Source organism: Hordeum vulgare, chromosome 6H (assembly GCF_904849725.1).
Source record: "Hordeum vulgare subsp. vulgare chromosome 6H, MorexV3_pseudomolecules_assembly, whole genome shotgun sequence".
NCBI classification, from domain to species: domain Eukaryota; kingdom Viridiplantae; phylum Streptophyta; class Magnoliopsida; order Poales; family Poaceae; genus Hordeum; species Hordeum vulgare.
In genome coordinates, this window is record NC_058523.1 from 521,284,756 (window position 1) to 521,295,816 (window position 11,061).

Genomic DNA, 11,061 nt, shown 5'->3' on the forward strand with positions numbered 1-11,061 from the left:
TTTTGGATTTTTTCTTAAGAAACTATACACCTTGTATTAAGGAACGGAGGGAGTATTCCATAAAGTTTGCTGGGAAAATTTTGCTCCCTCAAAAGCCAAGCTTCATAAACTTTGACCAAATTCATATCAGGTACATCATGAGACATACTCCCTCCGCTCTCTACTTTTCTTTTAAACGGAGGCAAAAGATTTGCCTCATCCATTAATTAAGAAGTTAAGAGTTGTTTTTACAACCAAAAGCAATAAGATTATTACAAAGCCATTACTCTCGTGGTAAGATTATACTCAAGTGCTTAGCGCCAGCGGTAATCCAGAGAGTAGCCTCGTTCTTGATGTTGGAAAGGAGAACAGACGGTAGCGAATACTTGTGCCTAAAGGCTCTAGCATTCTGCTCATACCAAATCGTCCAACAGACAAGCATGTAGTTTGTATATAGACATATTTTAAAGTGTAGTTTAATCCGTATGTAGTCTATAATAGAATCTCTAAAAGGTCTTATATTTAAAAACGAAAGGAGTAACTTTTTACATGGATTTTGCTACTAATAGAATGTCAGTTTTGTTAGCGTGGCAAATTGCTCGAGATGGCAAATTGTGTTGTCATGTGGATGGCAATTTTTCCTTTAGCAAGTACAAATCCTTGCCATGTTACAGTTTTTGCCAGGAGTTTCTGTGTTTGCTAAAGAAAATTGCCGTCCTCACCACAACATAAAAAATGTGTGATTTGCGATGCTTAAATATCTGATGCCAGATTTTTAGCATTTCCATTTTATATTAGATATTCTTGGTTGAACTCTACAATGCTTGCCTTGTGAAAAATGTCTATAAGCGCAATGTTATGAAAGGAAGGGAATGTGCTCATATGTGAGCGCATTTCATCGTTCTCATGTCTGCAATTATTCATAGCTTCACCTGGTAGTGCAGTGAGTGATGTATTGTTCTCATGTCTGCAATTCTTCATAGCTTCACCTGGCAGTGCAGTGAGTGATGTATTTAAAACCCAACATCGTGTCACAAACGAAATAGCTGAACAACGCAAGATCCAACACAGAAGATCCACACACACAAAACACACACAGCAGCTGGAATAATTGGCCAGAAACAATTGGAAACTACACAAGCCGCACAAGATGGATGCGGCATTTTCCCTTTTCAGCAAAGAATGTGAAAATGATACATGGTTGATGGAAAGCAATGAGGTGAGGTTAAGACAAACTACTTTGGTACAATGATCATGAACAAGTAAATTTTGGTTGGAATTGATGAATGCCAGGCACCAGGGAATCAGCTGTGCATGTGCTCTGGTGACAAAGTCCCTGCCTTCCTCAATTAGAGTCTAAGAACAGTCTTCCACGGTTCCTACGGCGCCGCCGGCGACGCCTGTCTGATCTAAGCATACCCGCGCCTCCCCCTCCGGCCAGAGCCATGTCATCCTCGTCGTCGCCTTCTGAGGTGAAGGGGTATGGAGTGGTTCCATTGGCACCACCACCGCTAACCGCATAATCTTCCTCGGGGTTGCCAGACATGCCACTTGGACTCTGGAGCCTTTGGGTCCGGTGTCGCTGAGCAACTTGACGCATCATGAATATTATCAACCTTCGAGCATTATCCGCCTCCCGGTCATTGCCATGATCCTCGTCGTCGCTGTCTTCGTCCTCCAAGTCCGCTCCATCCTCCAGGTCCAACACATAGTCACCCCAGACCACTGCCCTCCCCATTGACGAGGTGACCGTGCTGAGTGCATCTTCCCTCTCTCTTTCAAACTCGAGCGATCTCCACTTCTGTTCAACGGCAGGATCCACTTCCCTTGGCTGTACAAGAGGGTGCTCCAACTTCACATGCTTGCGGAGTTCCTTGTACGTCCCCACAAACGAGCAGCCATCCTGCATGCATGTTCTCCTTTTTCCGTTCAGGTAACTTCGAGCTGGTTCTACCACAGTCCACCCCTTTACTTTGCCACGACACAATGGGCATGCGAGGTCAATGGACTCAGTCTTCTCGACTGCAGTCAATGGCACAAAGTCCAAGGTACTGCCAACAGTGCTTGCAGGCAGCTCCTCAAGCAATGCCCCCTTGGTGTATGCCTTCTTGAACTGATCGAGACAATTCGAGTGCCGGTAGCTCGTTCCACACATGTAAGGGCGGCAGCCCTTGTCATGAGATGAACAAAGGAGAAGCACAGCATTGTGTGGGTACTCCATGCACACAGAGCAGTTGGCATCTTCCCAGTCCATCTTCTGCACAGTTGGCAGTGCTTTCTTCCGGTTGGCTCCTTTCATTGCCTTCCAGCGGTACGAAGGAATAGGATACGGCGTGGCCCTGAGACGACGAGCCGCATGCCTCTTCGCCCTTGCATTTCTTGCCATTTTCTTGGAAACCTGTCTGGAAAACCATTACTACATGAGCACCTCACAACAGTGTAACTTATGATAAACAGGAAGATTAATAGAACATAAAGGAGGGGAGAGATCAGAACCACACCAGGAACATGAACAAACAAAAGAAAGTCCCTTCCAATTATGTTAGTATAGTGACAATCAAAGTCATACGAAGTGGAAAATGCTATCAACTCATCCAGCATATTCCCTGTCCGGAATGGATCAATGGCTATGTAAGTCTACCTCGGCAATTCGAAAGAGCAAGATTATACTCATCCTCGTTGCTCGCCAAACATAAGCAGCAGGGAAGCAAAGGGGGCTGACAGCATGAAACACAATCAAGTGGCTTGATGTTCTACAGGTGCCAATTTCATTAGGTTCTAGGTACTAGGATCATACACTGCCAAGGTCACCAAGAGCAAGTTCTACCCTAGTGAGAGAGAAATGAATTTGCGATGCCAGGATGACCTGAAGATCACTTGATCTGTATCATTCATGATGTCCTAACTCCCAAGCAATGAGGAACACATCACAGATCAGAGTCCACAGAGACAATGCACAAGGTTGTGAATTGTGACAAAAGCACACAAGTAATAAAGCTGAAGCATATTAATGATGGAATCGCATCAACAGATTGCCAATATACATACAACCAAGGAGCACATCAACTTCTAGGCAAATAATCATGTTATCATAACCAAACCGACCCTCCCCCATAATTCGATTGAGATAAAAACAACTCTTGAGCAACATTACCACACAATTGCAGCTTTACTCTTGCAGCAGCTTTCCTTCTTAAACAGCCTACCAAACTTCAGATCCACAAGAATGGCTAACAGGTAGCAAAGGCACCAGAAGTCACAAATAGACTTTCCGGGATCCAAGTACAGTTGGGCAGGCAGATAAAGAAACAAGGAGCTGGAACAGCCAGGAGCATTAAATAATCAAATACATCAGATGTGATCTACATTCCCCATTAAAAAAGCAGTCCTAAGAGCCAGATAAGACTAGCTAAAGGGAAAAAACGAGCGACTCACATGGAGCATCTCAGCTCCTCTTAGATCTGCCAGATTAGATGTGAAAAAACAAGGAACAACACACACTAGTTTTTTAATTGGAGAGAATCATTTGATACTGCACTTGGGCCAAAGATTCCATCCTTTGAGGAGATGCTACGTTACCAGCACACGGAAAGAATATGAAGCAAAGGTGTCTCCTTTAAGTTTCACTTTGGCCCTGGTCCTGCTTACATGATAAATGCAGATTGCAAGCACATGGAAGGAGGTTGGGAAATGATCTCTTTTGCCGCAACTTGGCGTGTTGGACCCAAATCCAGCATTCTGGAGCCAACATTAGTTTGAGGCAAAAGGATGGATTTATTTTCCTTGCGCGTAAAAGCACCCTATCCACTCAATGGTGCAGTACTAGTAACTAAGCAAGATCTCTCTTCCCGCACTTGAGGCGAAGAGCCCTAACCTGATGCGCATGGCTGAATGCTAACAAATCCGGAGAAGAGAGGTCTGTTGCTTCACTTAGGGCTCGTAGTTATTCACATTACTAGGGAAATGAGCATCAACAGACCACAGTCTTTTTCCCCCTTCATGTTGAGTCGATCATTTCCAAGAGAAAGAAAGAAATCTATAGACAACAACAAAAACAACCGCGATTGCACAACAAATCCATGGACCACGCCATTGTGGCACACGGTTCCAACCTACACTAGACGCAGAGGCAAACAGCAAGCAGAAGGATCGAAATCACTGCTTCATCGGCTCGGAACTGGCGGAGGAGTTGCCTCCTCTGGTCGGGTAACTTCAACTTAGAGCAAAGACCCAGGAGATCGAGACCGGAATCACCCAAATCCTCACTCTGCCCGGTGCGAAATTCACACGGAGCGGCGAATTCCGGTCACCCCCATGGGAGATCCCCGCCCCGGCACCGCCCGCCCGCCCGGATCACGGCCTGGGCTCGACAGGTACGGCCACGGGCCGCCTCGTTCCCGCCGGAACCAGCCGCGGAGCGCTGGAATCAGCGCCGGAAAACCCCCGAAATTCCCCGCGATCCCCAGCGCAAACACGCAAGCAAAGACGGGCGGGAAGCAGGTCCCATGCCCCCGGAGGGCCGCAGACCTCGCTCTATCCTTCGCGGACCGGAAGCGCGGAAGCAGCCGGGGCAAATCAGAGGTAGGTGGGGAGGAATCGGGAGGAAGGAGGGCCGGGTGTGTGTGCGTGTGTGTGTGTGTGTGTGTGTGTGTGTGTGTGTGTGTATGTATGTACCTAGAGCGCGGCGGGGTCGGCGAGGGGCGCTGGTCCGGGCGGTCCCGGCGGAGTCGGGCACGGCGAGGCGACGGCGGGCACGAGGAGGAGGTCGGGGAGGAGCGCAGGGGAACGGAACGGAGAGGAGGAGGACGCAAGTTATCGAGGCGTGGCGGACGATTTGCTCAAGGGGGAGGAGAGAGAGGAAAAGTGGCAAGAAAAGAAAAGAAAAGAAACTGGATAAGAAAAAAGAAAGGGGCGAGGAGGGGGGGAGGGGATGGCGGCCACGTTTGGGTTGTTGCTGGGTTCGCGTTGCGATTACGGCTGGTTTTTTGGTGTGCGGGGAGGGAGGCGTGGGGAGGGTCCGTGGACCGGGCGGCGTCGCGGGGGGCGCTGGGGTGAGGCGGGGCGCGTGGGCGGCGTCCATGCGGGCGCGGCTGTGACGCAACCGACGGGATCGGGGGCCTGGTTTGGGTTTGGGTTTGGGTTTGGGTTTGGGCTGCGGGGTTGGGCCATGTGCTGCGCTGCGCTGCGTTGAAACCACGGACGGACGGAGGGAGGAATACGTATAGTATATTCTCTTGGCGGATTTTATTTATCGCGGGAATGGTGGGATGGGCATTTCTACGCCCGTGTTAAAATGGGTTCTTTTGATTCATTCGCGTCGTCGAGAACACGCGCGTCACGTGGTGGTTTCATCCGCCGTCTCTCCGGCGGTTCAAGTATACGTTCGGACGGATAACAACAACGATGCTGGCATTTGGTTTGGAGATTGTTTCTCCTTTTTCTATTTTCAACCGAATTACCAAGCCATGGCATCTTGGAAAGGCTCATATGGCTTTTCTTCTTCCTCCTCCTCTTCTTCTTTAGTGTATTAAAAAACGACCGGTGATTTTTTTTACATCTCTATATGTGGTTCAAAAATGAAAGTATAGTTTTTTACTGTCATGCGATTTATAATAGGTCTGGCATTGCAATCACGTCCTCTTGTTTAGGGTGTTTTTGTGAGATCCTGATAATCAAAGCGCGTCTTGGTAAGTGATTTTGTGGATGGAACCACCAATCACGTGCTCATGCTCTTTCGCTGCCCAAAAGATTGCGAGTTAATGTTGTAGATTGGCATGGCCCTCCATGTTATGAATGAGCAAAATTAATAGGCCGCCAAAGATAATGTTTTTGTTTGTCTGCATTTGCTTAGCCATCTCGATTTTCATCTTGCCTCATCGATGGCGTCATGCTTACAGCATCTTTAACAGACCCCGTATAATGATCCGATCCGTAAAATAACTGTCAAAATACGGATCGAAGCGAAAAAAGCTGTCCGACCAGACCCCACAAACGAGTCTGATCCATAATTTTTTTTTGTGGGACAGGACAAAATGCCCACCCCACCCCGCGAAAACGCAGATTCCCCCCTCGCCCCGTCGGTGTCATGTATATATTGAGAGCGGTTGGTGGATGGGACATTTCAACCCGCGCTTTTCCCCACCCATCGTCGTCCGGCGCAGCCTTCGATTACATCTATACTAGCCGTCGGGATCACGCCGACAGGCCAGCACACACACCCCTAGATTGACCTTCAGCACTCCCTCATGCCTCGGCTGGCCGGAAAGCTGCAGATCGACAGTTGTTTTGTCGCGGCCACCGGATTTGGCTTTTCCGGCCACCCGCAGCTGCGCCAAAGACATAGATTGGTTGGGGAGCACCCCGCACAGCCCCGACAAAGCGCCAGCGCCGCATGCAGGTACTGGTTCATCCTCTAGTAGACGTCGTCGGTTTGCCGGCAAGGACTCTTCCGGCCGTCGCCCGGGCTCGATGGTTGCGCAGCGGCTCGCCGGCTTGCTTATGCCACTCTTATAGTGCGACGACTGCCTAGAGACACTACAGCGGCTCACATCTAGCTCGCAACAACACCTCGGATGGGTATTCTTCAAATGCAATAACGACGGGGTTTCTATTCGGCTTTGTCAACTTTATTTGGTTAAATTTCGATAGCTTATTGAGGCGTTCATGTGTGTAGAAAGGTGGATGCTCATTTCGGTATTGGAAAAAAGAATACATTGATTTATTGATAGAAAGAAGCTTACTCCCTCCGTCACGGTTTAGAAGGCGTGCTTGGAAATTCTCTGGAACCTAGGTGGTTATTGATTGGCCGTGAAATCGGTTGAAAAATATCATTCACACTATCCATGCATATAGAAATAGTATAACAAAGTACTAATTAGCTGCTAGAAGTAAATGCAATGCGCCTTAAACCTTGTCTATTATGGAAATGCACGTAAATTTAACCGTGCCTTCTAAACCGTGTCGGATGGAGTAATAGATGTCCGTGCACTTCTTAGTATAATTAAGGCTAACGATGCAACTGCATGTGCGACTAGAAAAGAAATTAGAGGGGAAACAACGTCTAATTCTTTAGAATCAAAGCCGAAGAATGAAGAATGTAAGATCAAGAATCCCCAGATCAACAATGAATGCATGGAGTAGATGTTGATCCAACTAATGAGAGCAGTTATGAAAGTTGAATATCTTCTAAAATGTCTAATTATGGTTCTTGTTTTCTTCGATCTTGTTATTTTAGTAAAGATTTTATAAATTATTATGTATCCAATGACTTTGAAGAAAATAAAGAAGCAGACAAATGTATTTTCATGCTTAAAATTGAAAGACAAATAACAGATTTGCGGACCGAGTAGACCCCGTAAAACTGGTTCGTATAAAACGATATTTTGTGAATATCCTTTTACACAGGACCGTTTTGCGGCATTTGTTCGACCGTCGTTCACACCAGCCAGCAAAAACGTTTTTCCGTAAACTGCAAACGATTTTTACGGATTAAACTTATACGGATTTGCTAGAGATGCTCTTACACCAAGAACCAATGGCAGTGTCAGGACTGGGCCGGGCACTGGACCGCCACAAGCCGCATTTCAACATTCTATCATTGTAGCTACAATGTCCGGTGTCCGCTACAGTGGATGAAGGAAAATTGTCTCATGCCCCATGCAGCAGAGCTACCTTGGGCTGTCTCTGCCGCTGCTAATAACCACTGAAACGATGTATCATCATTCATTGAAGCCACACTCCTCTTCACTTGACCACATATGTTTACAATGAACCGCAAAAGGATATATAACCCTTTACCGCTTGTGGAGGACGTATATTGTGCACCTAATCAAATTTAAATATGTGAGTGCGTAGATACAACATACATATGTCTTAACACAACCATTTCACTTTAGATTTTATTAGAGATTCGAGGAGAGAATGCTAAAGTAGTTACTTTGGACTGCATTGTTAATTTAGTTAATACCAGTACACCTTATTTTTCTATTTATATGTTTCTTGGGTCATGTTTTGAAATTTCTACTTCGTGATAGATGATACATTATTTCCGTGACCTCATTTTATCTTTAGATTTTTCTTTGAGAGCTTTGAGCAAAATTCTAGGCTTAAAATGCACCCTTCGCACGACAAGACCCGTTGCATATGATACTTTCTTCAAGCTGTATGTAATCTTTTCTATTAAAATATCGATTACAATATAGACGCACACACTCACACATTGTTTATTGAGGATCGGATCAAAATTGCACAAGGTCGAATTGCACACGGAGGAGGAATATTCATACTCAGATTCTCTCCTCTGATTTATCGCGGGAGTAGTGGAGTGGGCATTTTTGCACCGTGTTAAAAATGATTTTTTTGATTCCTTCCCGCGGAGAATATGTCACGCGGTCTCTTCAACCTTTTCACGCGTCGGCTTTTGCTAGTTCAAGGATAACCGATGATAACAGTGAGCGATGCTGCCATTTGGTTTGAAGATTCTTTTTGTTTTCTTATCTGATTTGAATTGAATTACCGAGCCATGGCATCTTGGAAAATCCCATATGGCTCAGTCTCCTTTTCTTGTGTTATCTAGTGTATGAAGAAACAACCAGTGCCAGTTTTTATGTCTCTACATGTGTGATTTGAAAATAGTAAGTGGACGGGTTTTACTCTTGTGGGATTTACAAGAGGTTTGGCATTGCAATCTTGTCCTCCTGAGTTCTCGCTAATAAAAGTGTGCCTTAATAAGTGATTTTGTGGATGGAACCAAACAAAGCACGTGTTCTTTTAGTGTTCGAAAGATTACGAGTTAATGCTAGTTTGTTGTCGGAGTTATCGTCTAGAGATTGATAGGGGTCTCTTTGCTATGAATGCGCTAAATTAATAGGCCGTCAAAATAAAATGTTTTGTTAGTATGCCATAAGAACCGTTGCCTCTATTAGACGACACATCGTCATTTATTGGAGCCGCACTACTCTTCACTCGACTTTAATTTGAACTGGGTTTGTTAATTTTGTCAGTTGACACTACTAGAGCTGAATTTTCTGTTTTTGTTTCTTGTGTCACGTTCTGAGTTTTACTTCACGATAGACGGTACGCTATGTTTGTGATCGCATTTATCTTTAGATTTTCTTTGAAAACTTTGAGCGAGGTTCTCGGCTTAAAATGCACCCTTTGCACCACAAGCTTGCTGCATATGATACATTCTTCGAGTTGTATATAATCTTTTCCTTTTAAAATAGATTTTGGGTAACGTTTTGGGTTTTGAAACTTTTTGAAATAGCCGTTGCATAATTTTGGGTGACGTTTGTAACACTTGTATACGCGCGTCCGACCATGACGACAGGCGACGATGTCGACAGGCAAAGGCTGGATCCGGCGATGCGGACGGTCAACGATGGCGAGAACTGACGATCCAGATGGGTCAACGTGGGCAGGGACCGACGCAGCGACGACAACAGCGCATGGGCGCGCAGATGGTGAATCCCTTTGACCATGCGCCGCACCACACACGAGCCGTCGAAATGGGAAGGAGATCATAGGATAAAAGAGAAGATCAACGACGCGCGTGCGTCCGGCCAAATGTTCGGCCGGCGCACGGATGAAAAAGTTTTCCATAATATTTTCCTTTGAAAATACCGATTACAATGTAGACGCGCACACTCACACATCGTCTACCGAAGACCGGATCGAAGTCACAGAGCTTGAAGATCGATGAAACCGTCACATGCGTAGAATAATTTGAGCCGTACATAACTGATGATGCAGCTCTTTTATTTAGGACTTGGTGTGGTTTAGTATTACCACCGGAGAAGGGTCACCGTTCTCTGGTCGACTAAGACAAACATTTTCTTTTAAGAGGCTACTAGTAGAGAGACTTTCACGCGAACAAGTAACGAGAAGAGTGGAAACAACGGCAACCATGGCTAGCTGTCTTGTGCGATTTGGCCACTTTGTAGATAGATAGATAGATCAAGGGAGACTAAGCTGGAAGATTCCTGCAGGCTACCAGTGCCAGCATGTGGCAGGAAGAGAATAATGATGCGATCAAATCTGGATGGGGATAGATAGGGTCGTCTCTGGATGGATGGATGGACCGCAAAGCCCGGCACGCACGCACTGGGTTTGGGTGCTGGCTGGCTGGAATCGCGACGACGCACGCATGCTCTTAGGCCTTGAAAACTCAGCTTCGGTGGTTCAGACTTCAGAGGAAGAAGACGCAGACGGCGATCGCGTCGTGGTCCCGCTTTCGAGATCCCCCCCCCCCCTCCCCCCCCCCCCCTGATGAAAACCGTGAGGCATTGAGTAATTTTAGTATTTATATGTACGCTTCAATCAGCTGAAAATTCTTTTTGGATCAGTCGATTTTGTGGCCGTCTGCTTCTACTTTGAGATGTGTGCTGTTTTTTTTCCCTGTGTCATTTTGGTGGTGACTTGGGCTGTGTGGAGCTGACCCTTATTTTGGGTCAGTCGAATTGCTTCTTGGGCTCATTTTTGCTCTTCTAGGTTGTATTTTTCTTTTTTTTCTTTCCTTTATTGGCTATTTTTATTTTTCGTGGATTTTTTTGGCTGAGTGTAATTAGATACATATATATTTTATATAATATGTGCATACATTTCATGATCATATAATTATTTTGGTATATCACGATAAAGTGTAATTTTGGTGCAGAGTTGTGCGCAAGTTTTTTCTCTCTCTCTCTCTCTTCTTCAAGGAAATACCAACGTCACTAGTTCATTCTTTCCAGGAAAAATCATTATTTTGATCTTGTTTTAGTGTTTACTTTATTTTCATTCTACTTTAGTGTTAATACCTATTCCACTATTCATTTGTTCTTAGATTTTGGTTTTGAGAAAGTTCCACTTTTATTAGCTTATTCTTGCATGCTTTTAAAAAGAGCAACTTTTATGTATATTTTGTGCAAATATTGTCGGTGTTTGTTCTAGATTATTTTTATCATTTTATTTGTTCTTAAATGGTATTTCTTTTGACAATTTCATTTGTGAAAATTTCACTATTACATGCTTATTCCTGCATATTTTCTAAAAACACATTATTGTGTATATTATGTGCAATTTTTTTTCGTTGTCTGTTTCAGT

General features: G+C 45.2%; 1 protein-coding gene across 3 annotated transcripts; it reads right to left on the reverse strand.

Moving 5' to 3' along the window:
- Nucleotides 1-1,112: 1,112 nt before the first annotated feature.
- LOC123401872 lies at nucleotides 1,113-4,852 on the reverse strand. Of its 3 annotated transcripts, none has more exons than XM_045095728.1 (2): nucleotides 4,654-4,852; nucleotides 1,113-2,377 (listed from the first exon to the last, which is right to left on the reverse strand). In XM_045095728.1, the coding sequence occupies exon 2, from the start codon at nucleotides 2,363-2,365 to the stop codon at nucleotides 1,325-1,327; it is 1,041 nt and encodes a 346-aa protein (XP_044951663.1). In that variant the 5' UTR covers nucleotides 2,366-2,377; nucleotides 4,654-4,852; the 3' UTR covers nucleotides 1,113-1,324. The 3 variants fall into 3 exon arrangements, with proteins under 3 accessions (XP_044951663.1, XP_044951660.1, XP_044951662.1); XM_045095725.1 differs by having other exon boundaries at nucleotides 1,113-2,381; XM_045095727.1 differs by lacking the exon at nucleotides 4,654-4,852 and adding an exon at nucleotides 3,134-4,279 and having other exon boundaries at nucleotides 1,113-2,381.
- Nucleotides 4,853-11,061: the final 6,209 nt, after the last annotated feature.

What these genes read in the sequence shown, in the direction of transcription:
- LOC123401872 (XM_045095728.1), bottom strand. Translation starts at nt 2,365, where the DNA reads ATGGCAAGAAATGCAAGGGCGAAGAGGCATGCGGCTCGTCGTCTCAGG.